A 23,645-nucleotide genomic window follows, 5' to 3' on the forward strand; every position below is an offset into this window, starting at 1 on the left:
ACCTCTAGCTCAACTCCCGTTCATTCACCGCTTGCGGTACTAGTTATTTTCAGTGCTAATTATTTTCAGCGGCGTCCTTGTGCAAAGTTAGAGGGTACTTCCTCTTTAAAATGTAAACGTGTTTAGAAAAGGTCCTTTGACTCACATATCAAGATTCATGCAGATCGGACAATGTTAGACTTTACGTCCTGTTTCAGGCTTCTACTTCCTGTGGGGAAGTAATCTTTTACGGACATGTTCAGGACGGGTCTGGGGTCTCACTTATCAGGTTTCAGGTGGCTACAACAATCCCTGTTGGAGCAGCATCAAAAAGTCTAATTGTGATTCTGTCTGCCGTCACCAGGGGGCACTGTTGTTGATATTGAATATTTTCATATAGATGTCTTCAGGGCTGGACTATCATCAATCCTAGCAGGTTTGGTTCAGATCGGGCCAGGATTGGCAAAGTTGTAACAGTGTTTTTTAGTATTTTCTGCCACCAACGGGAGGCGTTGTTGTAAAAATGTACCATTTTCAGCTACATAGTCTTCTTCAGCATCATCAGTCATAGCAAGTTTGGTTGGGATCAGCCCTTCCATCGCAAAGTTATAAGAGTTTTGTTGTCAGTGAAAAATCAGAATCATCGCCAACTTTGGCACCCTCTATCTCGTATGCCATGCGAGATTTTAAAAAACGTTAGATTTTAAAAAACTTTAGATCCTCAATGGGTCCACATTTACCTCACCAAGTTTAAAGGTGATCGCCCAAAAGCTGTAGGAGTTGTTGGTTCAAATACCAAATGTAATATTGTCCGCAGCCACCAGAGGGTGCTGTTTCCAAAATTGAATATTTTCATATAGAAGTCTTCGGGGCCTGACTTCATCACTCCTAGCAAGTTTGGTTCAGATCAGACCAGGATTCACGAAGTTGTATCAGTTTGTTTTTTGTCGCAAAAATCCGACTTTGCATCATCGTTATAACATCGTTATAAGATCTGTCATCATATTTAGCACGTGTCATCTAACATGGGTTGTGAGCGTTTGCACCAATTTTGAGATTGATACGATTTGTTTAAATGTTATTCCTGAAATTGTAAAGAAACTGAATTTTTTTTTTAAATTTGCGGGCATCACCAGGAGGCGCTGTTTTCAAAATGTACTGGTTTTGCATAGACGTCTAGAGCCATGGCCCATCATCAATCAAAACAAGTTTTGTTCAGATCAGACCTTACATCACAAAGTTATAAGTTTCGTTCTCTGCTGTGAAAAATCGCAATTTTCGCCCGTTCTTTGCCGCCCGTGTTCTCGTACACCATGTGACATTTTTACTAACCATAAGCATCGTAAGATCCTTAAGATCCAAGTTTAAAGGTGATTACACCAAAACTCTAGGACAAGTTCGTTCACATTACCGTTGGCCAAAATCGCCTCCGATTTGGCGTGCAATCCAGGATGGCGGCCTTCTTGTAGGATTCACAGGAAAGTCGTCATCGACTTTTTTGACCGTCCCCACCTAATGAACGTGTGTACCAAGTTTCGTTCATGTCCGTTAAACCCGACAGCAGGTGACGCAATAGAAGTTTTTTGCATCCGTTTATAGCTCCGCCCACTTTCATTTTTTGACGCACATTCCCCGAAACACGCGCCTTGTGCTCGAACCCTAACAACTCCTTCAGTTTCAAGAGGGTTCTACGCTAATAATAGTGGTTCATTCACTTGTTGTGTAATGACAGCTTTCCACCACACAGTGGCACATGAACCTGCATCTGTAGCAGATATTGTGTATGTGGTGATGAGCTGCAGAGAATCACTGTATATCTGACTGAGGAGTAAATGAAGGACGGTCAACTTTGCATGCAAGCCGTGTATTATGAGTGAGCCTGTGTGCGTGTGTGTGTGTGTGTCATGCAGTCATTCACACTTCAGCTGCCCCAGTAAAAGTCATAGCCTCGAAAACATGGCCGAGTAAATCACTGTTACACATTCAGTCCGTATTGATTGAGTGTCTTGCATTTCATGCTGTGGGGTAATTGTTTTCTTAACCACGTAATTATAGCCACATTAACACTCTTTAAAGCATCATTTACTATCGAACGCTGAAAACTGAGAGCTCCTATATGGAACCTGACACCCAGGAGAGGAGAGGACTGGAATTGATACCACAAAGTATAAATTCTTCAGCACCGGTGAGCACGAGCAGCATGTGGGATGAGGGAGAGAAGTATAGAATTGTGATGATTTAGAGCCGGTTGCATCGACCGGACTGCATAAAATGGAGATAATGAAGCCCAATCGATGGTGCGTTGACTGAACTCGCACGTGGTTTGGATCCTCTTCGTCGTAAAATAAACAATGGACGTTTGTCAGGTGTCCTCACAGCCGTGTGGGAGAACTGAAGAAATAAAACAAATCAATCGCAATCCAATCGTTGGGGGAATATGTGTGTCCCAGCATGAATCCATCACCATGCATCAAAGATGGAAAGAGTTCTCAAATGTTTTAAGTGAAAAGGTAGGGGGATAGTTAGGAATCACCTGATTCACTTTCAATTAACACCACATAGCAAATTTCAAAGGAATTAAAGGGGAAAAACAAATTTAATTTTGAGGGTTTTGAGAATTGCTGCACTGTGTGTATGGGATACTTCAATAACTCAAAGCCAAAAGAGGATTGGGTTTGGTGCCACCACTGTGTCTGATGGTGACTAACAACTTGGCTGGAACACACACACACACAACTGATGCACAATTGCATCATTATCTATTCATTTTGTATCTTCAAATGTGGAAGGCCATTATTTGTACACTTTCTGCTCATGATGTTCAAATGTTCGGTTGTTTACGTTGGTGTGGATTTGTCAAAATCCTTACATCATGTTAAGTTACACTTCACCCCCGTACCACAGGGTAAATTGTGACATTCTTCTCCTTGTCTTTAAGACTAAACCTTGCATTTTTCTGTCTGCATTGCAGATGGAACGACAACACAATTTAATAGCAGTCGTGGAACTAGTTCCTATCAGATTTTGAACGCACCGGCTTAATAGTAAATAGTAATTGTTACAGCTATCCCCGGTCTCCCCTGATATTGGCCACACGATGTGCGTGGGTTTTTCTCCGGCTGTCTCCCACAGTCTAAAAACATGCAAAATAGGGAATAGGTAAATCTAAATTGACCGTAGGTGTGAGAGTGAATTGTTGTTAGTCTCTATGTGTGTCCCTGTGATGGACTGGCAAACTGTCCATGGTGTCATATCTGTTCTTATATTATTATATTGGGAATGGGTGGGTGTACTGTATAGTTGATGTATAAGCACAATGGAAAATGTTCCATCTGTTGGGATGAACACAGTCCTATATCCTTAGGGATGAGTTGAAAGGTGGTACCATTGTATTTGTTGTGATGATGTCATGAGAACGTTTGGGCACTATAGGGAAAGTTGAGAACACAAAGAACAACTCAGTCACAGCCGCACAAGTAAGTGTAATTCTTTATTCTCCGCCCTCGGGAGTCCGCTTCGCACAAGCATGAAGCCGAATGGAAATTCAGATACACGCACGTATTTGTAATTGGGTCACATGTGTGAATAGCAGTCGAGAAGGATTTTAATCAAACTTGGGAATCCCCAATGTACATCGCCCCCCCTGGCAATCAATTACCATCTGATTAAAGGTATATGGCGAAGACTGCGGAGAACACATTTTTGCTCTGGCGACTTCTACGCATCACAAACACTGCAACTGTGATAATAATGACCAATTTCAAGGCGTTCAAAGGAGTGTGTACACTACAGAGTGTGGGAAGCACAAAGGCTTCTTCCACCACCACCTCACATGTCTCCTTCCCTTTGTCTCGTAGGTAAATAGGAGCTATGCACTGTGAATGATGAGTTTATTAGCTCCTACCAGCTGTGACCAACCCTTGGGTATCATTGCCGGGGTGGCTCTGTCAGTGTGTGTGTGTGAGACGTTGTCGGGGTGGGGGCTCGGGGCAGGGCAGGGGGGAATGAGGAGGCGAACAGCAGGAGTGCAGGGGAGGGAGTCGGGGAGAGAAGGGGTATCCCATGAGAACCGGAGAAATTCCCTGGCAACCAGAGGCAGGATCGACACTAAATGGGGCGCCCCCATTCAGCCTAGCACCGAGCAACAGCACAGAGCCAAATCACAGAGGTTGAGGAAGTGGTGGTGGGAGGGGAGGTGAAGGGTCTGCAGATACTATCTGAATGAGTGTAAAAACCACTGGAGTCTGATCAGCAGGCCACTACCAACTTCTAAATGAGTCTGCGCAGATGTTAACATGGAGAGTGGATGTGTCACAACAGTGTCTGACACGTGAGGATTCACTTTTAAAGCCCATTAAGAATTGATGAGTGTGGGAGCGCGACGTATGCACTGGATCCCTGACGGAGAACATCCAGCTATAACCTCCAAAAAAGAAAAAAAAAGAACCTTTCACAGGCATATGTGCATATACTGTGCGCGTACGCCTGTTTGTTTTTGCCGTTTCCCGTCGTTATTAAGCTTTCATGCAGGTTTCAAAAAAAACATTTGAAAAAAGGAATATTGAAGAATTCATATGGCCAAAATCCAAATGTCAGTCTCTGTGTTTAAAAATGAAGTCTTGTTTAATTTTTAAACTGGTGGACGTTGGGTTTTCTTCAAGATGTTTAATTTATGATAATGAAGGCATCCATATTAAATGAAAACTTGTTTTTCTCAAAATGAAAAATCATAAAAACAGACTTTTATCATGAATTCATCCATAATATTTCTGTTTGTTGGATAAATTAAATGTAAAATCTCACTTTGCCATCTCTTTTTTTGGAGAAGCAAATCATGTTCCAACAAATGCTTTTAAAGACATTTTATCCCAAAAGTCTTTGCTACAGAAGTTGCAGTGTGTTATTTACATTTAAACACATGCACGTGCACCTTTACACTCAAGTGTAATCGCCGCAGTGTCAGTGGATTGCGCACGTGGCCGTACACAGTCTATTGAACCCAGCGGTGGATGTGCACAGTGGACAGTGGTCGCCTGCCACACCCTTTCAGTGTAAACCCAGGCTGGGGCTCGTGAGACAAATCCTCCCTGGAAAGACGGAAAGTTGGTGGTCAAACAAACGTTTGGTGTGTGCACGTGTTCGATGCGTGTCTCATTGGGAGCCTGATATCAGCCCATAATAATACCACACTTAAATGGACTCTAGTTTACGGATGAGTGACCGCCCACGTCGCGTTTTACGCACACATGCGCACGCGGCGTTTACTCCAAAAAAAACAAAAAACAAGAATCACCCTTTGTCTCGGTGGTAGCCCCGACACAGGAATTCAGCAGGGAGACATATATGAACCAGACTGTCTCCTCCCCCAACCATAGGCGCACACAACCACACTCTCTCCTCCCTCCCTCCCTCCCTCCCTCTCTCACACCCCGGCTCGCCCCCTTACGCCTTTGTGTGCGTGTGTGCGCGCAGTGGAGCCGACTGCGTACCCGAAAACCGAGTGACGGATGCCCTGCATAGAAAATAAGCTGCTTCTTTTGGCTCCTTCCGTGTTGTTCTGGGGGACATTTGTATTTAAAAATCTAAAATATGTTTAGCCTGCCTGTCTAAATAGAAAGGAGGTGAATGTCTCACTTATCCAGAGACTGAACAGAAAGAAGAGGAACGCGTTCCCAGCAAGTGCAGCAAATTGGACTTGCCACCATCAGCACCCCTCCTCTCCTCTCCCCTCGCCATCCCTTCACTCCTCCTCCCGTGAAGGTCTCCTCTCCTACACTCCATCCATCCTCATTCTCCCAGTGATCCAGGAGCAGCCTCAGACCATCCGCAAGCTCTCCAAACACCACAGCGTTTCCTTTTATTTTTCTCTTATTGCCTCTGGATTTTCGGGGTGACCCGGGAGACGCCGATGGAGATGGACGATTAAAAAAAAAAACAAGGACGCGTATCATTCGCCGCAAAACTGGAGCAGCACGCACGACCACGCCGGGGGGGAAGGGGGCGACGGGACTCGGTGAATTCACGGAGCCCCCGGGACAGAGGTGAGTGATCGGGGTCTGTCCGGTTGTAACGTGCCTCTCACACTCTCCCACTCTTCCCCACAGCAGCACGTCCAGTCTCCCTGATGCACGCGAGGGAAAAACCCAGCACATGGTTTTCACGTTTTCCATAATTGATGATCTCACACGCGATGATTACAGGCCAGTCCACACTACAGTGCAGAGTGTGGATGCTCTGACAGTAGCGCATTACATGGATAATGTGTATGAAAGCAAGTAAAACCAATGAACTGTGTGAACCACGAGAGAGGAGGTGGTGAACCTGCAGCAACCCCTCTGCTCCACTGCATGTGGAACATATGGCCCTTGTCTGTGTCCGTGTGGCTGAGGAAGGCCCCGGGCTGTAGTGTACGTACAGTATGTTATGCAGTGTAGTAACTTTCCTGGGTGAGTTTGTGAATGTGCCGTTATTATTACACTTCGTGGTCATTGTGGTCATTTGCAACTTCATAGAACAGGTCACAGCATCTGTTCACTGGTCTGTTCAGCATAGCAACATAGCACGCCACACTGTATTATTGGCTACTATCTTGTACTGCATGATAACAGGTTTGGAATCACTTATCTTAAGAAGTACATTACTATATAGGTAATATAACTTGTAATTGGGAATTTTCCCGAACATCTAGTACTGTATAAAACACATCTGCTGTGAGACATATCTTCTAAACCTTAAAATGTAAACACACTTTGTAGGAGTGAGCGTCACGGCGTATACCTCAAGATACGATACGCGGTCCACGATACCAATAATATCACGATACAGAAAACAAGACGTTAACGTGAAAGGTTCAACGTGCAGGGTTTCTCTGTTTATCCACAACATGTGTTGAATGTTGATGGAGCGTCTCTTAGCGTAGCATTTCCCCGTCATTATCCCGCTGTAAACTCCCCTACCCGAGTTTCACTCATTCATTTGAGCAGTAAGTGAAACTTGGGCAGGGTCTGTTTACTTTAGAGCACCTTCATTTATTCACTTCAATGTATTTATAAGATTGATATTTTGACCCACCCTTACTTTTGTACTAAAATTTTAGATTTAGATAAATTTAGATGTCTGTTTGTCGCCGTGGTGTCACGTGTCACGGTTCAACTAACAGCACAAAACCCAAAGATATTAAGTTTGCTCAAGCAGGCTGCTGCTTTAAAAAAATAGCCTAAAGACTATAGTGTACTGTATAAATAAAGGCACTGTTTATCTGCAAGATTCTTGCACTTGTCTTGTATCTTCCTTGCTGCCTGACACTGATGGATTGGTTCCGTCCACCTAAGGCTATACTCTCTCACACACACACTTTTTTTATATATCTTAGTGAGGACACATCATAGACCTAACTTTAAGCATCACAACCAAGTACCTAAACTTTACCCTAATGCTAACCCTAAAAAAGCTCTTCTTTAAAGTTGTAGGACGTAGACAAAAAGTCCCCACAAGGTCAAAGTGTCCCCAAAAAGATAGGTTTGCACATTTTTTTTGGACCCCTCAAAGACATAAATCCAATCCAATCCAACTTTATTTATAAAGCACTTTAAAAACAACAACAGCTGAAACAAAGTGCTGTGCATCAGAGATAATTAAAACATAATAGGCCTAAGAACATACAATAAAACGATAAAATACTGTAGGAAGTATTAAAAAAGTCATACAATACAAAAAATTAAAAGAAAAAAACCATCGTCTCGCACTGGGTCGAAAGCCAAAGGGGCTTTAAGATGCATTTTAAAAGTGAACAGTGGATTGTTTGTGTGTATGGAGTGTTATTGCCGTGTGGTTTAAACACTGACTGGAGTGGGTCGTTGAGACCAAGCAGCTGGATAAGTGAGGCCAAGAGCCCATCATCTTCCTAAGCTGCTTTCATCCACATTGGCATCTCTCCATCCCAATATCCTCCCAGACTCGCATCCCACACCAGTACCCCCAACCCCACCAGACATTCACACACACACACACACACACTTTTCTGTTTCTTCTGCATTATGTCTTTGATCTCCACTTATCTCGTCACTCGTCTGCCCCCCCCCTTCACCACTTCTAGAAGTCATGGAAATTATACCGTGGCAGTCTTTGATTCTCTGTGCCTGACACCGCCTGGGGGTCAGACTGTACTTATCTCGGAGAGAAAGGGAGAGACACAGACAGAAAGGAGGTGGGAGATGAAGAAGGAGAGACAGGTGGAGATGGGACTCGTTTTTATGAACACCTCTGGAGCGGCTGCCTTCAATTTTGTTGTGTGTCTGATTTCGGAGTATATTAGTCTGTATGTGGCACTGCGCGTGGACATATGTATAGTGTAAGCTTTGCCTGCAGATGTTAGGGCTAAATGACGTGGGGAAAATTCAAAATTTCCTGATGCGATTTGACTCGAAATGATGGTTTTGAAGTGGAGTTTCACATCAAGGTTCCCTGTGCAATAAACATCAAAGTGTGATGCAGAGTCACTGGAAATGACTTCAGTCGGTCTCACACACGAATTACTGAGGCAACTGAAATGAGAGATAACGCAGTAAATGAGCACAACTTCATATCACATAAGTTGTGGAAGTCATTTTTAAAAACTATTTCATTTTGTACCACGAAACACCATCAAAATATTAACAATTCTGTTTTTAAGGCAAGGAAGACAACTTAAAAACATTAAAGGAAGACTTTAGCGATTAGCATTTAGCTTTGTATTACTAGAATAGGGCTAGCGTTTTGGAAAAATTGTGCTTCCCAAACTCAGTTGAGAAATATCTTGTTAGCGTAACTGTTAGCAAAGATGGCGGACACTGTTTACATTCTCTTTACAGTCAAACAAAGTGCTGTTTTATTGTATGACTTGTTTATTTGTGCTGTTTTTAATACTTCCTACAGTATTTTATCGTTTTATTGTATGTTCTTAGGTCTATTATGTTTTAATTATCTCTGATGCACAGCACTTTGTTTGACTGTAAAGAGAATGTAAACAGTGTCCGCCATCTTTGCTAACAGTTACGCTAACAAGATAGGTCCCACATATCCTGAGTTGTAAAAATTAGAAAGGTGCTCAATAAAGTTCAACTCACGACTCCCCCGGCGTCACGTTAGCCTTAATCAACAACATCCTTATACAGCAGTGTTTTTCCACTGCTCTGCATGTTTTAGATGTTTCCCTGCTCCAACACACCTGATTCAAATAAATGGCTCGTTATCAGGGTTCTGCATTGATTGCTGATTAGGCGAACATTTGAATCAGGTGTGCTGGAGCAGGGAAACATCTAAAACAGGGGTCACCAACCTTTTTGAGACCGAGAGCTACCTGAAGGGTAGAGAACAATATGGAGGGCTACCATATTAACATTTTATGCAGTTTACCATTTAAATGATAAATATTATGCATTCAATTGCATACACATTCATTCCAGTGCTTACTCCTAATGATTATCACAGTTTTTATAAACAATATCAAGGACATTTTACTCGGTGATCATATGGATACATGCAAGTGAGGTGAAGTGAAATGAGCCCGCGGGCCGCTCGTTGGCTGCTCACGGGCTACCAGATGCCCGTGGGCACCACGTTGGTGACCACTGATCTAAAACATGCAGGGCAGTGGGTCCCCAGGACCAGGATTGAGAAACCCTGTTATACAGTATTTTTAAATTGCAGCCAGCGTTTACAATTTGCTAATTGACTTGAAAACTATTAATTGTTCAACCCTGGTTCATCTAAGAGTGAATTCTGTGCCACACACAGCATGCGGTTTAACAAAGAGGACAAAAATGGTGTTGGGAAAGAAAAACTAATATAGGACCAGTGACACAAAGAAGTAATTTAAAAAAACCACAGTTAAAGCAAAGAGACATAAGACGTAGTTGGGATGGACAGCTTTCAGCCAGTATGGGTTTCTTGACGGATGGTATTTTTGGAGCGGCTCTTCAGAAAAGCCAATTTTGTGCTCAAACTCCATCTGCTTTAATGTGGCCAGTTGTGTGCCAAAAAAAAAAAAATGAAGTTGCAAGGAAAGCAAAACAAGAACTCTCCAAAAAATAAAATTAGAATAAAGCCCAAACCTTTTATCCCTAAGCAGAATTTGATTCGATTTGGCCCAAACCCCCTGCCCTGACTCACAAACTACAGTCAGTGCTTGATCACTTGCACAATGTAAATCTAATTCACTTATTATCAGGTGCAATGGAGCTTTGTTGCAGTGTCAGTCAGAGGTGCTGCAAGACATCAACCGCATTCATCTGAGCTATCGAAGAATACGGTTGCTATGCAAATATAACCTCAGTAAAGAGAGATAAAAAATATAGTAAATAGATGAATTAGCTGTCCAACAAACATGAAATGACCACGGCTCCGTAATTAAACATTGTACAGTGAGTAATAAATAATATATATGTATAGATATATACAGACATGTATAGAGAGCTGCATATAAGGTGCATGAAGTAAAAGTGATTAGTAAAGTAGGACATGAAGAGCTGGGGAATGTGGGGGGGGGAAATGGAAAGAAGACAGAGATGGAGCGATAGAGCGACAGGCAGAAATGTGGAGCTCCAAGGAAAGCTGTGAATATTTAACTCTGTTTAGTTTTCCATTTAGGCTGTCGGCGTTCTCTCCCATTTGAGGCCTTCAAATTGCCTACAGGTTACTGATAAAGGAGTGCATATGTCTGAGCCTGTGTGATAGACGAATTTAGTGTAAAACACTCCCTTGGAAGTTGAAAAGCTTAATTTTGAAGTCGGGTTTAAATCGGTTTTGATTCATAGATCCCTCTCTCTCCCTCTCTGTGAGTCCCTTGTGTGTTTCTCCGTCGAGTGTTTGTGTGTGTTTCCACCTACATGCGAGGAAAACACTGGCGTGCGGTGATTAAATGCTCACGTGCGGAGTTATAGGCCTATTAATTGCCGACGTCTGCGTATGGGAGCGTGCAAACTAATAATGCACCTCATTACCAAGCAACACGACGGCGGAATTGCTCATAATTCATTATGACGCAAGGTGTCGTTGTTCAAACACATTGGTTTGAATACGTGCAATATAAAATACGGACTTTTGTAAATTCATGAGCTCTGCAATCTTTCCACCCAACAGGCTGCGACTGGTCCCACCCCAAGATGACGTCGCCGAAGAACAAGGCCAAGAAGAAACCACCAAAAGACAGCATGACGCTGCTGCCGTGCTTTTATTTTGTAGAGGTACGTGTCGATCGGGGTGTATCGATGATGATGAATCCCTTTCTCTTTTATAACTCAGCGCCGGGGTCGACGTGACTCGCAGCGTTTGCTGAATCACCAGGTGAAGGACTTGTTTTATGGACTCGTAACAATAGTGAAGTGTTTTGTGTTGATTGCATCTGGAGTGACCTCCGCTGAGAGTCAGAGGTTTTTCCTTACGCAAAATATTACAGTGTCATCACTTTGTGTGTGTGTGTGTGTAAGACTCACCACTCTCCGAGCCAATATGAAGTGCGGCTCACTCTTTTACTTTGTCCTTGTTGTTGTTGTTGTAGCTCCCCATCGTCCTCTCCTCCTTGGTGTCCTTGTACTTCCTGGAGCTGACAGATGTGTTGTCCCCCGCGATGGTGGGCTTCCGATGCCATGACCGTGACCTATCCATGCCGTACATAGAAACCGGCGACGAGCTCATCCCGCTGTTGATGCTTCTGAGTTTGGCCTTCGCCGGTCCCGCAGCATCTGTAAGTCCACCACACACTCCCATGCGGGTTTTTGAGGAAGTTCCAATGTCTGCCGATGCTGTAACACACTGTGCATTTCACAGATCACCTCTTTTTTGACTTTAAAACGAAAAATGCTGGGAAAAAAATAGACTCAAAGCTGAATTTGCAGGCTGCGCCGCCACAGCCATAAACTAAACAAAGCTAAAAGGCTTGTTGAATAATAATGCTCTGTGGATTTGTCGCTGTGCAGCATTTGATCCATTGCTCATGCAAAAATGATGTCGTTTTACAAGAACTACATTTTCTCATATTGCAGTCACTCAGATAAAATCTCATCACAGAGGATGAGCGGCCCGCTGTGTGTCTGAGGGTTTTGGGGTCCTGCACACACACACACGTCACACAGAAACACACGGACGGCCTCTTGACTACTCGCAAAACAAATTCAATCTCCCCCTATACATGCAGAATCAATAAACACATTGATAAATACACACCTGGCATTGCGACACACACCATCGAACACACCGCACGCTCCCTCTCAGTCAATACACACGCGCTAATCCATCAGCAGCATGGAAGCGATCACACTCATCTATCACTCTGATTGGAAGTGATCACTGTTCGATAGCACCCTCGCTTCCACTCTGATGCCACGGCGCTCGCACTGCAGATCACGATCACACGCGGACGCAATAATGTAACCCATTTTCCTTCCTTGTCTTTTTTTTTTTTGGCTCTTTTTTTTATATATTTTCCAGCTTGTGCGTGTGTGTGTGCACAATTAGAGAACACGGTTTATTTAAAACAGGTCTCGTTTCTGCTCCTTCCCTCTCACCTACTTCTCCTCCTCTGGTTGTAGATAATGATGGGGGAGGGACTCATGTACTGCATGCAATCCAAGCTGAAGACTTGTCCCAAGTCGGAGAGCAGCATCAATGCTGGAGGCTGCAGTTTCAACTCCTTCCTACGCAGGACTGTGCGCTTCGTGGGTACGTCCAAGTTAACGTCATCGTCTAATGAACGTGGTGATGGTTTACTCGGGGAAACCTTGTCAGGGATCAGTAGGTGAAGATTGTGTTATAGGTTGTCCACTCGTGGTTTGTTTTTCACAAAAAAACTCAAGTTTCTGAGAACACAAATGTGTAAACTTGATAATCACTTTTATTTAAAAGTAGTCAGCCAATGCCAATGATCAAAAACCATAGTCTCATTAACCACTTCAATTATCATATAGCATTATTTCTCCAAAGGTGTTTATTTAGTTAAAGGAATACCTCACTGATTTGCATTTAGATTTGTATTACTAGAATAGAGGTAGTATTTTTGAAAAATTGTGCTAGAAATATCTTCATTCTTTTCTTTGTTACGTGCACACCAGTGACACTTGGTCCTGTTAGCATAACTGTTAGCAAAGATGGCGGACACTGTTTACATTAGAAATATCTTCCTTCTTTTCTTTGTTACGTGCCCACCAGTGACACTTGATCCTGTTAGCGTAACTGTTAGCAAAGATGGCAGACACTGTTTACATTCTGGGAATGAGGTCCCGTCCCCCTACGAGTGGGTCTAAAAAGTGTGGAATTAGCGTTGCGGTTTCAATCCTCGGCCCAAGTGTCACTGGTGGGCATGTAACAAAAAAAAAAAATTAAGATATTTCTCGACTCAGGGGAAACTGAGGTTGGGAAGCACAATTTTTCAAAAGCTAAATGCTTTGTATTAGCTAGCAGTGAGGAGGCATCAAAATCTGGTCAAAAGCAAAAGCGTTTTTTCATTTCTGATATTAACTAAACTTAAGAATGCATGCAGTAATGGGAAGGCCAAAATGAGGTAGCCAGAGACAGTTTGGGTTCAGCGTGGAGTGTTTAGATTGTACAGGACTGCCTGCATAAAACACTGTCTTGTGGATGGAAATGGGTTTTGGCGGAGACAAATTCTTCCACTTACCGGTTGTGCCCCCAACTGCATTCCACTTTAAAATATGGAAATAAGGTAATTACATAAATTTGATGAAGGGTGACTTAAAAGAAAATTGGCGTGATATCATTCTTCACGGGAGACGTCTTCAGGCTCACTCGGAGCTTTGGCGTGAAAAGGGGTAATTAATACACCTCGCCAGATTTCACTGTCTGCAGAAAAACTTAACATACTCAAACAAACCGATACCTTGTGGCGTCACTTCAGGTTGCCAGTGCAAATTCAGTGCTGTTGTTGATCGCAGGTATCCATAAAAAAAACTACTCACTGGCAGGCAGCCATGCACCTGGGGGGGTTTTATCTGGGTACATTTACCAAGGTTGCCTTACCGTGTCTATTTATCGCTCCCTCTCTCTCTTTCCCTCAGGTGTTCATGTGTTCGGTCTCCTGGCAACAGCCCTGGTGACAGATGTCATCCAGTTAGCTACTGGTTACCACGCCCCATTCTTCCTTACAGTCTGCCAGCCCAATTACACAGCCCCGGGAGTGTCATGTGACAACAACGCCTACGTCACACAGGACATCTGCATGGGGAAGGACCAGTATGCCATCATGTCTGCCAGGTAGAGCTAAAAAAAAAGACATATTAAGATCCAGCGTCTTGGATTATCCTTACAAAACAAGTTCCAGATTAAGCACTTTTTTCTGTTCCTGTACAGCATCATATCTCTTTTGCGTTTTAAATTCATCAAAACTAATGTGTCATTGTTACGCTATATTTGTGTGTCACATAGTCACAGTCAAAGTACTGTGTAGCACAGACATAGGTCAGACAAACAAGCTCCAGTATATTACAAGCACATAGAAAAGATTAAAGCTAAATGCTGTTACAGAAATAATCCTTGTTCCACAAATGCTTGTTTACACGACTCTAGGTCCTTTGCTGAAATGAATAATTTTGTACCCATGTTATTTAGATCAGTTATATGTACAGTATATAGCCCATTCATAAATCATCATTTGGCTGTCCACATATCACCTTAAAGGAATAGTTGAACACAGCTAAGGGTAACGTCTTTATTCGCTTCCTGATGCTGGCTGATGGCTTATTTTTGTGAAATACGAGGCAATCGGTTAACTTAATCCATTCAAAAGCTCATGCGGTAAAATGACTATCGCCCAATTTATAAAAGCAGATGTGACAGAATATTTCTTGGCCAGGAGCAGCTGCTGTGTCTGAGCCTTGACAAAAATCAAAGTCACAAAAACATCCATAAAACCTCAACACGTTAGTTTAACACATCATCTCATGTTTGTTTCGAATTGATGTTCTATTACGGACTGACAGGTAAGAAACTGGTGTCAATAAAATATTCATTTAAAGGTCCAGTGTGTAATTTGTGCGGGGTTAATTGGCAGAAATTGACTGTGAATTTAATCATTTTGTATTTCATAGCATTACAATAATCTTTTATATGTATTTAAAGCAATGGCCTTTCTGTATGGAGGTCACCATCAGGCAATAACATGTTTCTAGTGTTTCACACTTTGAAGACAAAGCTTACTAAATGAAATAGATGACCAATAAATGTCACAAATTTTTACACACTGGACCTTTATGACTCACAATAAAATTGGCAACCCAACAATGAACATGAACCACAACCTCTACACTCAAATACAGTACATTTACATGCAGAGTTTAACTGAGCTAAGGCCATAGTCTGACTAAGACAGGCCACCGGACAACTTGCAGAGTCCGACTTCACATGCGCAGGAGAAAATGTATTTGTCATGTATGTCTGACTCCACCTCCATAGGTGGTGCTGTATTCTCTCTATAAACTAGTACGTATCGAATCAGTTTCTGACCTTCATGACCCTTCTACTTTTTGGTGCATGCGCAGAAGCCAAGTCTGAATAAAGTCTGACTTAGTGTATACATGCAGGAGTAATCGGACTATGAATTGTATTATCGAGGTATTTTAGTCTGACTAAGACTAGCTTGATTGTAGTCGGACTAACGTGTTTACAAATGAAATGATTGTCTTAGTCCGACTAAAATCAGACTTTTAACATGCTGATGAACACACTGACTGATCTTTAAAATTAGTCCTGACAAAAACACTATGAACGCACACAATAAACATGTAGTGAAACAACAGTGAAAGACAAGAATAAGCACATTCATCCAGAGGCAAATTAGTGTCTTTGACCTGAAACCACTCACTCATCGTCCTTTCATGTTCCCACTAATGTCCCATTGTGTTCTGCTTGTGTTCTGCTTGAGTAATAATCACATTCAAGGACATACGCTCAGATAGGAAACACAGTCGTGCAGATTTGCAGGTTTTTCAAGAAATAAATCAGAGACACTTTTATTCAAAATCCACACGGCTGTTGTTTTTTTTTAAATAACCAAGCAAATCTCTTTCTCTCCCTGACGTTTCTCTTTCAATACTCAATAACTTTCCGCCTTTTCTCCCCACCAGGAAAACCTTCCCATCCCAGCATGCAACACTCTCTGGCTTCGCTGCTGTCTATATATCCGTAAGCACCTCCTTAGAGTCTGTGTTTGTGCAACTTGAGTATGATGTGTTTGCATCATATGTCTGCATGATGTGTTTGTGTTTGAAATAATTCATCTTGTGTCCTCTGTTAAAAATGGTAACCGGTGTAACCAGTTTGTTTTGCATTAAAGGAATACTTCACCGATTTGCATTTAGGTTTGTATTACTAGAATAATGGTCGTATTTTTGAAAAGTTGTGCTTTCGAACCTCAGTTTCCCCTGAGTTGAGAAATATCTTTATTCTTTTCTTTGTTACGTGCTCACCAGTGACACTTGGTCCTGTTAGCGTGACTGTTAGCAAAGATGGTGGACACTGTTTACATTAGAAATATCTTCATTCTTTTCTTTGTTACGTGCCCACCAGTGACACTTGGTCCTGTTAGCGTGACTGTTAGCAAAGATGGCGGACACTGTTTACATTAGAAATATCTTCATTCTTTTCTTTGTTATGTGCCCACCAGTGACACTTGGTCCTGTTAGCGTGACTGTTAGCAAAGATGGCGGACACTGTTTACATTCTGGAAACGGTCCTGTCCCCCTATGAGTGGGTCTAAAAAGTGTGGAATTAGCGTTGCCGTTTCAAGCCTTGGACGAAGGCGTCACTGGTGGGCACGTAACAAAAAAAAGAATGAAGCTATTTCTTGACTCAGGGGAAACTGAGTTATTTTCAAAAATACTACCCCTATTCTAGTAATACAAAGCTAAATGCAAATCGGTGAAGTATTCTTTAACAGAAAACGTTGCTGTGGTTGCAATGTTTTTCTTTACCTCTCTTTATCCTTCTGGTTTCTGCAAGAAGATATTCTTTTCTTTATCTGTTAAGTGATCGGCATTTTTAACAGCCCCGATGCTTTTCTCTGACAATCCTCAGGCCCAACAATTTCAGATTTCACTGGTAGAGTAGGTAAGATTTTCTCAGTTCTGCAGTCCGGCGCTGACAGCAGCAGTATGCGAACAGGATGGCAAAGTAACCCTGTCATTTTTCCATGAGGTAGCACCCTCCCACACACACACCCACACACACACACACACTCACACACACTCCTCCAACAATGGCTACTGTACAGCGAGGGAACGGTCATATCACTGTTGCCTCGCTGAGCCCAGTGTGAGCTCATTAAAGCTCAGCAGACAGATTTCTGATCAGAGAGAAAAGGCACGGGGAGAATCAGCAAAGCAGCAGCTCAGTTTGCCACCGTCAAAATAATGGTGTTATAAAACACGGCGACGTCTGATCATTTTTCCTCTCCGCCAGAGTCGACACGCTGACGCGCTAACATATTTATGTAATGTATGATACGTACTCGGTCTCGCAAACCTTTCATGAGAATGTGAAGTGATTTCCATCTGTTTCCTTTTCACGATGCACATTTTCTTTTACCTTTTTTTTTGTGAGATGTTCTAAATAATGCAGATCGCCTCACAAAGCAGACATTTCGACCAGTGAAGAGTTGAGAATGTTTTACTGATTTGTCGCCCGGCTGACAGATCGCTCCTTCTCTACCCTCTCTTGCTTCAGGGCTTTTTCTGCTCAGCAGTACATGGACACGCTTGTTATAATTATTATTTTTTTATTTTCTGTTTCTGTCTCTCTTGCTCTTCTTTCTGCCTTGGCCCTTTTGCAGCGGATCAATGTGGGAGCGTTTTCAGACAGAACTTTCATTATAAAAAAAGAAATCTCACATCTGATATTAGTGGAAAAAGTGGATCGATGCCATACAGACTTAACCAATATACTTTCTTGAGAGTCAGATTTGAGGATCGATAGCAATCTCGTTCACATTTCCACGATTCCAGCATCGCAAGCTGGAGAGAATGGGAGCAAAATGGGCAAAACTACTCTGACTCAATCAAAAGGCAGTAAAATGTTACTGTGCATGGGAAAATATCACAATTTTTATGTAAAGAAGAGATTTAATACATTTACTGAGCGTTTAGAGGTGCCGATTGATAGATATTTCCCAATTTAGTGTGTTCAATTTACCTAATCCCAATGTTATTCTCATTTAAGAGTATTCTGTAAAGTGTCACAGCAATTCTTTAAGTCGAGTTTATTTCTATAGCACATTTCAAAAAGCGTCCTCAGTTAACCGGAGTGCTGCACGAGCAATAGAAATGCAGACATTAACAACAAGAAAAACTGCAATAAATTAATTTTGATCTAGTTCAACAATAAAGACTTTACAGTAAAAGAAGCTCAATCAGGGACACTTTGGTCAAGACCAACAAATTAAAATTGTTCTTTAGATTTCTTCAGATCAAGAAAGGCGGAACGTGCAGTGTGAGGCAGCATCGGTGTAGTGAGAAATGAAGGAGAGTGGCTCTGATTGCAGCCGTGTCCTCCATGAAACAACTGAACCATTTCAAATAATCCATGCATGCGCAATAAAAAACCACAGCTGAGATAAATCTCTCAGTCTGTCGTATAATAACTGCTCTTCGTTAACGCGTGTCTCCGCAGATGTACTTTAATGCCAGCATCAGCAGCACGACCAAACTGTTGAAGCCGCTCCTGGTGTTCACCTTCTGCATGGCGGCGGGTCTCGCCGGCCTGACGCAGATAACCCAGCACCGGAGTCACCCGATCGACGTCTACGTCGGATACCTCATCGGAGCCGGCATCGGAGTCTACCTGGTGAGTGGAACATTCAGCTGCTTTTACGCTAATTCTAGTTTTATGACTCGCTGAAAGACATCGAAATAATTCAATTTGTCCTGTAATTTTTCTTCCTCTTTCAGTTCTTTCGCTCCGTAAATGAGTGCCGCCATATGTTTGTGCACATTTTGGGATGTGTTTTTGTCCCAGGGGAGAAGCTGACTGCCAGAATTCTGTGTGGTGGGAGCGACAGCATACACATAAATAGATTCTCTTTTTAAACAAAGCAATGTAGTTGTTTTTGCTGCGGCTGAATTGTCTCATTGTATTATTCTAACACGTTCACACCATGTGCTAACAAACAATGCCTTTCCCCATCACCTCTCTTCTCTGTGTGGCCTTTCTGTTTTCTTTTTTTTTGGGTGAGCTATATATAGCCTTTTCTATTACGCAGAGAGAAGAGAGAGAGAATGAATAAGCCGATACGAATTTTCTGGAGCAATTTCACACTCTTACACACTCTTAGTCTTACTCTTGCTCACTTGTCTTTTTTACTTTTTTAAAGGGGGGGGGTGGGGCGCATTTCCTTATGTCATTAAAAAAAGGAATTCTCTGAGAAGGGAACGGTGATTCATGTTGACCTCAGACTAAACGAGAAGGAGGAGGAGGAGGAGAGATGCCTATTCATGCACTTACTTCCCACTAATAGGGAGAAAATACATTTTTATGCCGCAGTCCTAATTTAAAGCAGATATTCTCTGAGCTCTGCCTGTGTTTGGAAGCAATGAATCATAATTTGCATTCTGCATCTGCATTTTATCAGTTGAATTGATAAATTTGACGAAACTTTACGTTTATGTGTTGCTGTAGTCTCAACTCTCCTTGTTCGTCCCTCCTTCCCACAATCCCCCTGTGTCCCTCCGTGTCCCTCTGTCCTCTGTCAGGCTGTGTACGCCGTGGGAAACTTCAAAGCATCAGAGGAAGATGCCCCCTCCTTACAAAGACTGGCTTCAGGTCAACAGAAGGACAGCCTGAGGGTGCTGAGTCAGCGGAGTCATGACTCCTTCCACAGGAAGAACCCCAGAGCTTCCGAGAGCAGGGAGGAACTGGGGATGGGATCTGGGGCTCGCAGTAAGGTGAGGAGGGAGAAGGCGTCCCTCGCCTCGCTCAAACGGGCGAGCGCTGACGTGGAGCTCCTGGCAACGCGGGGTCCCATGGGCAAGGAAACCATGGTCACCTTCAGCAACACGTTGCCGCGAGTCGCAAACGGCAGCAGCCCCATCTCCCCCTCGGACGAGCCGATCGCCACACAGCGCCACATGACCTTCCACGTGCCCTACGATTCCCAGAAGTCTCGGCAGTTGGTGTCGGAGTGGAAGCAGCGCTCGCTGGAGCTGCGCAGCCAGAGCTCGCGAGACGAGGACGAGGCAATGGACGGGAGAGATGAAGGCGGCGAAGGAGGGGGAGGAGCGGCGGGAGGAGACGCGGGAGACCAGGGGATGCCGTCCTCTCTTTATCCCATGGTGCAAGCCAACAAGGGCAGCGCCACACCAACCGGAGCCAGGATGGTGGTGGCACCCCCACTCGTTCACATCCCAGAGGAGGCTTCGCGGCCGCCGCCCGTCTCACCGAAGAGTGCCAAAACCCGTGCCAAGTGGCTCTCACTCACCGAGGGGGGAGTGGTGAAGGAGCCGGGAACGGGGCCCATCGCTGTGTCGACTCCCCGGGTGCCCAACACGCAGCCCAACCAGCCGCCATGCCAACAAAGAGTCACGCAGGTGAGGCGGAGCTTCTTTGAGCATTGACTGCTGCCACACTCTCTGCACTGTGTGCGTTTTTTTATTTATTTCAGAATAGAAGAACACAGGGGGAGGCAATTTTCGCTGATTAGTTTTCAGTTGTAAAATACTCTGACACGGGTTCAAACACTGAAACTAGAACTATTATAGTCGGAGTTAAATCTTGTTAAAATGCCCTTGAGGTATATGAAATGTGTTATGATAAACACTCGACTGTGTTTGCTGTAATAAAAGTCCCTGTGCTCTGAGGTGAGGTTGTCAATTAGGCTACGTTCATCATCAATTCTGAGTCTCAGATCCGATTTGTTTCAATTCAGGTTTGGTCTGTAATTCAGATCCATGCCAATACACATGTGCTAAATCTCCCATAATATGACATTTGAGATGCAAGACCCTTGTAGTTAAGAATGTTAGAATATAATCTGGTTTTATGCTGATTTCGATCATAGACCGATGAGATTTCCTGTCCTTTTCCTTTCCTGCAGGTGATAGCTATGTCGAAGCAGCAGGGTCACGGCGCCATGAACTCGTCCGCTAAGACTTCAGAGGGCGGCTCGTCCTCTGGCGGAGGCTCCAACTGCTCCGAGTCGCCGTACTACCGGATCCCGTCTGATCGGGACAGCTGCAGCGGGAGCAACCCCGGGAGCATCGCCGGAAGCGGGAGCATCGTCACCATCGACGCCCACGCCCCCCACCACCCGGTGGTGCGCGTGTCGGCCGCCAACGGGAAGCCGTGGGAGTGGAGAAACACCATCAGCGGCAACATGATGGCCGCCGATACGGCGGGGGACAAGCACCGCACGGCGCTGCAGCGGCAGGACAATGTCAACCACTACCGGGATTACCGGACGCTTCCCATGAAAACGGACTCGCTCTGCTCCTCCTCTGCCAGCGGCAGCGCCGACGGCTGCGGCGAGCTGCCTCTGCCGCCGCTGCCCTCCTCCTCCCCGCTGCCTCCACCGCCCCAGCTCTCGTCATCCCCTCTCCCGCCGCCGCCTCCTCACTCGTCGCCTTCCCCGCTGCCTCCCCCTCCGCACTCGAGCTCCTCTCCGATGCCACCGCCTCCTCTCCCTCACCCCGGCTCGTCTCACATGCCTCCACCTCCTCACCCGTCCTCTCAGATGTCCCCACCGCCCCTCCCACCACCTCACTCTATCATGCCCCCGCCTCCTCACCCATTGAGCTGTCAAATGCCCCCTCCACCTCACCCTTCCTCCTCCATGCCGCCGCCTCCTCACCCGTCCTGCTCCGGCATGCTGCCCCCTCCTCCCCACCCGGATTTACTGATGGACGGCCACAGCCAGGCACTGTCCCGCTCCTCCACTCTGCCTCGTCAGCCGTCTGTGTCGGCCCGCAGCCACGCCGAGCAGGAGCACTATTACAAGGCTATGCAGAACGAGAGGATGTTATAGTGACACTAAAACCCCTGGACGTTATTGCCATACAAATGATTGTACTTCGGAGGACGACGCTGAAAGAGACAGTGAAACAAAGTAGGTGTGTGATGGGTGGAATTAAAAAAAAAAAGAAGATTCATGACTTTTTTGAAAAGGTTTAGAGACAGTGAACCCAAATTCTGCTTCAGTCAAAAGGCTGGAAACGAAGAGGCAGCGGGGGTGGAGGACTATAGCGAGGTCTGGCAGCTCACGCACTCAGCAGGGGATCTGTTTTTTTCCCCTGCTTTAGAGATACTGCCCAAAGTGCCGGCTCAACAGCCCCAACTGGGAAAAGAACACGGACAAGGGAGGAGAGCAGAGTCGAGGGAGGAATCAAAATCCTCAGTCCACCTCTAGATTTAGCACACGCATCCTCCATGTTCCTCCGAGACACAGTCAAAGACAAAAGGGGAGCGAGAAGAGGCTACTGCTGAGAAGGAGAGATATCACAGCCAACCGTTTGGGATTTGCTAAATCAAGTTTCCCCTGAGAGGGGGGATAAGACCGGGAAAACAAAGCAACTACAGGCAATGCGAGCCCTTCTTAAACTGCGGCAGCTTTTTCAAAGATGCCAACCATTACACACACATAGCGTTTGCCCTCGCACCAGCAGAAAATCCCATTCTTCAAAACGCCCCCCAAAAAGACGAACATACGCAGCAATGTTAAGTTCAGGTGTTTTCTGAATGAACACAAGCAAATTAAGATGTTTAGATTTGATCAGTATCCGCCACAAAAAGCTGGTGTTTGGAGGCATTGCGTCAGTCGAGGTGTGAGAAAGAGGAGGAGGAGGAGGAGTGGGGTGTGAGCAGGATCACGCGCAGTCGAGAGGAGGTGGAACAGAAAGAGTTATTCCATAAGAGACGGGTGAGGCTGGCAGAGCAAACAATGTCTGTTTTTTGCTGTGTGCAAAATCTGCTGCGGAGCCTGAAGCCGCTCTGACGAGATTAAGGTTTGTTTATCTTACACTCTCTTCCCTCTGTTGCCCTTCATATTTGCCCGCCCCCTCCACTTTTTTGCAATTCACAATGGTGTTGGGAATGTAAATGGGGAAAAAGAGCAGCCAGCCACAACCACCAGTTGACAGGGACATTGGCCGACAAAGGCGGTGTTTGGATTAAGCTAAAAGGTTTGTGGCGCTTCCAGCCTGTTTTTTTTTTTTTTTTTTAACAGCATTTCAATTATTTTGGGAACACATTCTGAGACTTTCCACGGGGTTGTATCATTCCTATACAGTACTAATGCCTTAAAGATCAGTAATAAGAGATTCTTCATTCGTTGTTTACCGCTTTATTCTCCACATTTGTGGGTTGTGGGGAGCTTAAGCCAATCCCAGGTGACACAGGGCGAAAGGCGGGGTTACACTCTGAACCGGGCCAACATACAGATACGGACAACAATTCACTCTCCCTTTCTTTAAAGGAATACTTCACCAATTTGCATTTAGCTTTGTAATACTAGATTAGGGGTAGTATTTTTGAAAAACTGTGCTTCCCAACTTCACTTTCCTCTGAGTCGAGAAATATATTCAATCTTTTTTTGTTGCGTGCCCACCAGTGACACTTGGTCCTAGTCTTGGTCAGAGGCTTGAAACTGCAACGCTAATTCCACACTTTTTAGACCCACACGTAGGGGGGCGGGACCT

The 23,645-nt window shown here is 44.4% G+C and overlaps 1 protein-coding gene across 3 annotated transcripts in view; it reads left to right on the forward strand.

The window, feature by feature from the left end:
- The window catches only part of plppr3a (phospholipid phosphatase related 3a), a 24,528-nt gene extending 2,449 nt beyond the window's left edge, over nucleotides 1-22,079 (forward strand). The window contains exons 1-9 of one of the 3 annotated variants that reach the window (XM_044048189.1): nucleotides 5,421-6,020; nucleotides 11,098-11,201; nucleotides 11,516-11,701; nucleotides 12,546-12,675; nucleotides 14,028-14,223; nucleotides 16,092-16,149; nucleotides 18,631-18,804; nucleotides 19,710-20,543; nucleotides 21,050-22,079. In XM_044048189.1, coding sequence (XP_043904124.1) covers nucleotides 11,121-11,201; nucleotides 11,516-11,701; nucleotides 12,546-12,675; nucleotides 14,028-14,223; nucleotides 16,092-16,149; nucleotides 18,631-18,804; nucleotides 19,710-20,543; nucleotides 21,050-21,976 — 2,586 coding nt within the window. In that variant the 5' untranslated portion in view covers nucleotides 5,421-6,020; nucleotides 11,098-11,120 and the 3' untranslated portion in view covers nucleotides 21,977-22,079. Of the gene's footprint in view, nucleotides 1-5,420; nucleotides 6,021-11,097; nucleotides 11,202-11,232; nucleotides 11,302-11,515; nucleotides 11,702-12,545; nucleotides 12,676-14,027; nucleotides 14,224-16,091; nucleotides 16,150-18,630; nucleotides 18,805-19,709; nucleotides 20,544-21,049 lie in introns of those variants that run through there. The other 2 variants (XM_044048190.1, XM_044048191.1) reach the window with 2 other exon arrangements.
- Nucleotides 22,080-23,645: the final 1,566 nt, after the last annotated feature.

Source organism: Solea senegalensis, linkage group LG16, assembly GCF_019176455.1.
Source record: "Solea senegalensis isolate Sse05_10M linkage group LG16, IFAPA_SoseM_1, whole genome shotgun sequence".
NCBI classification, from domain to species: domain Eukaryota; kingdom Metazoa; phylum Chordata; class Actinopteri; order Pleuronectiformes; family Soleidae; genus Solea; species Solea senegalensis.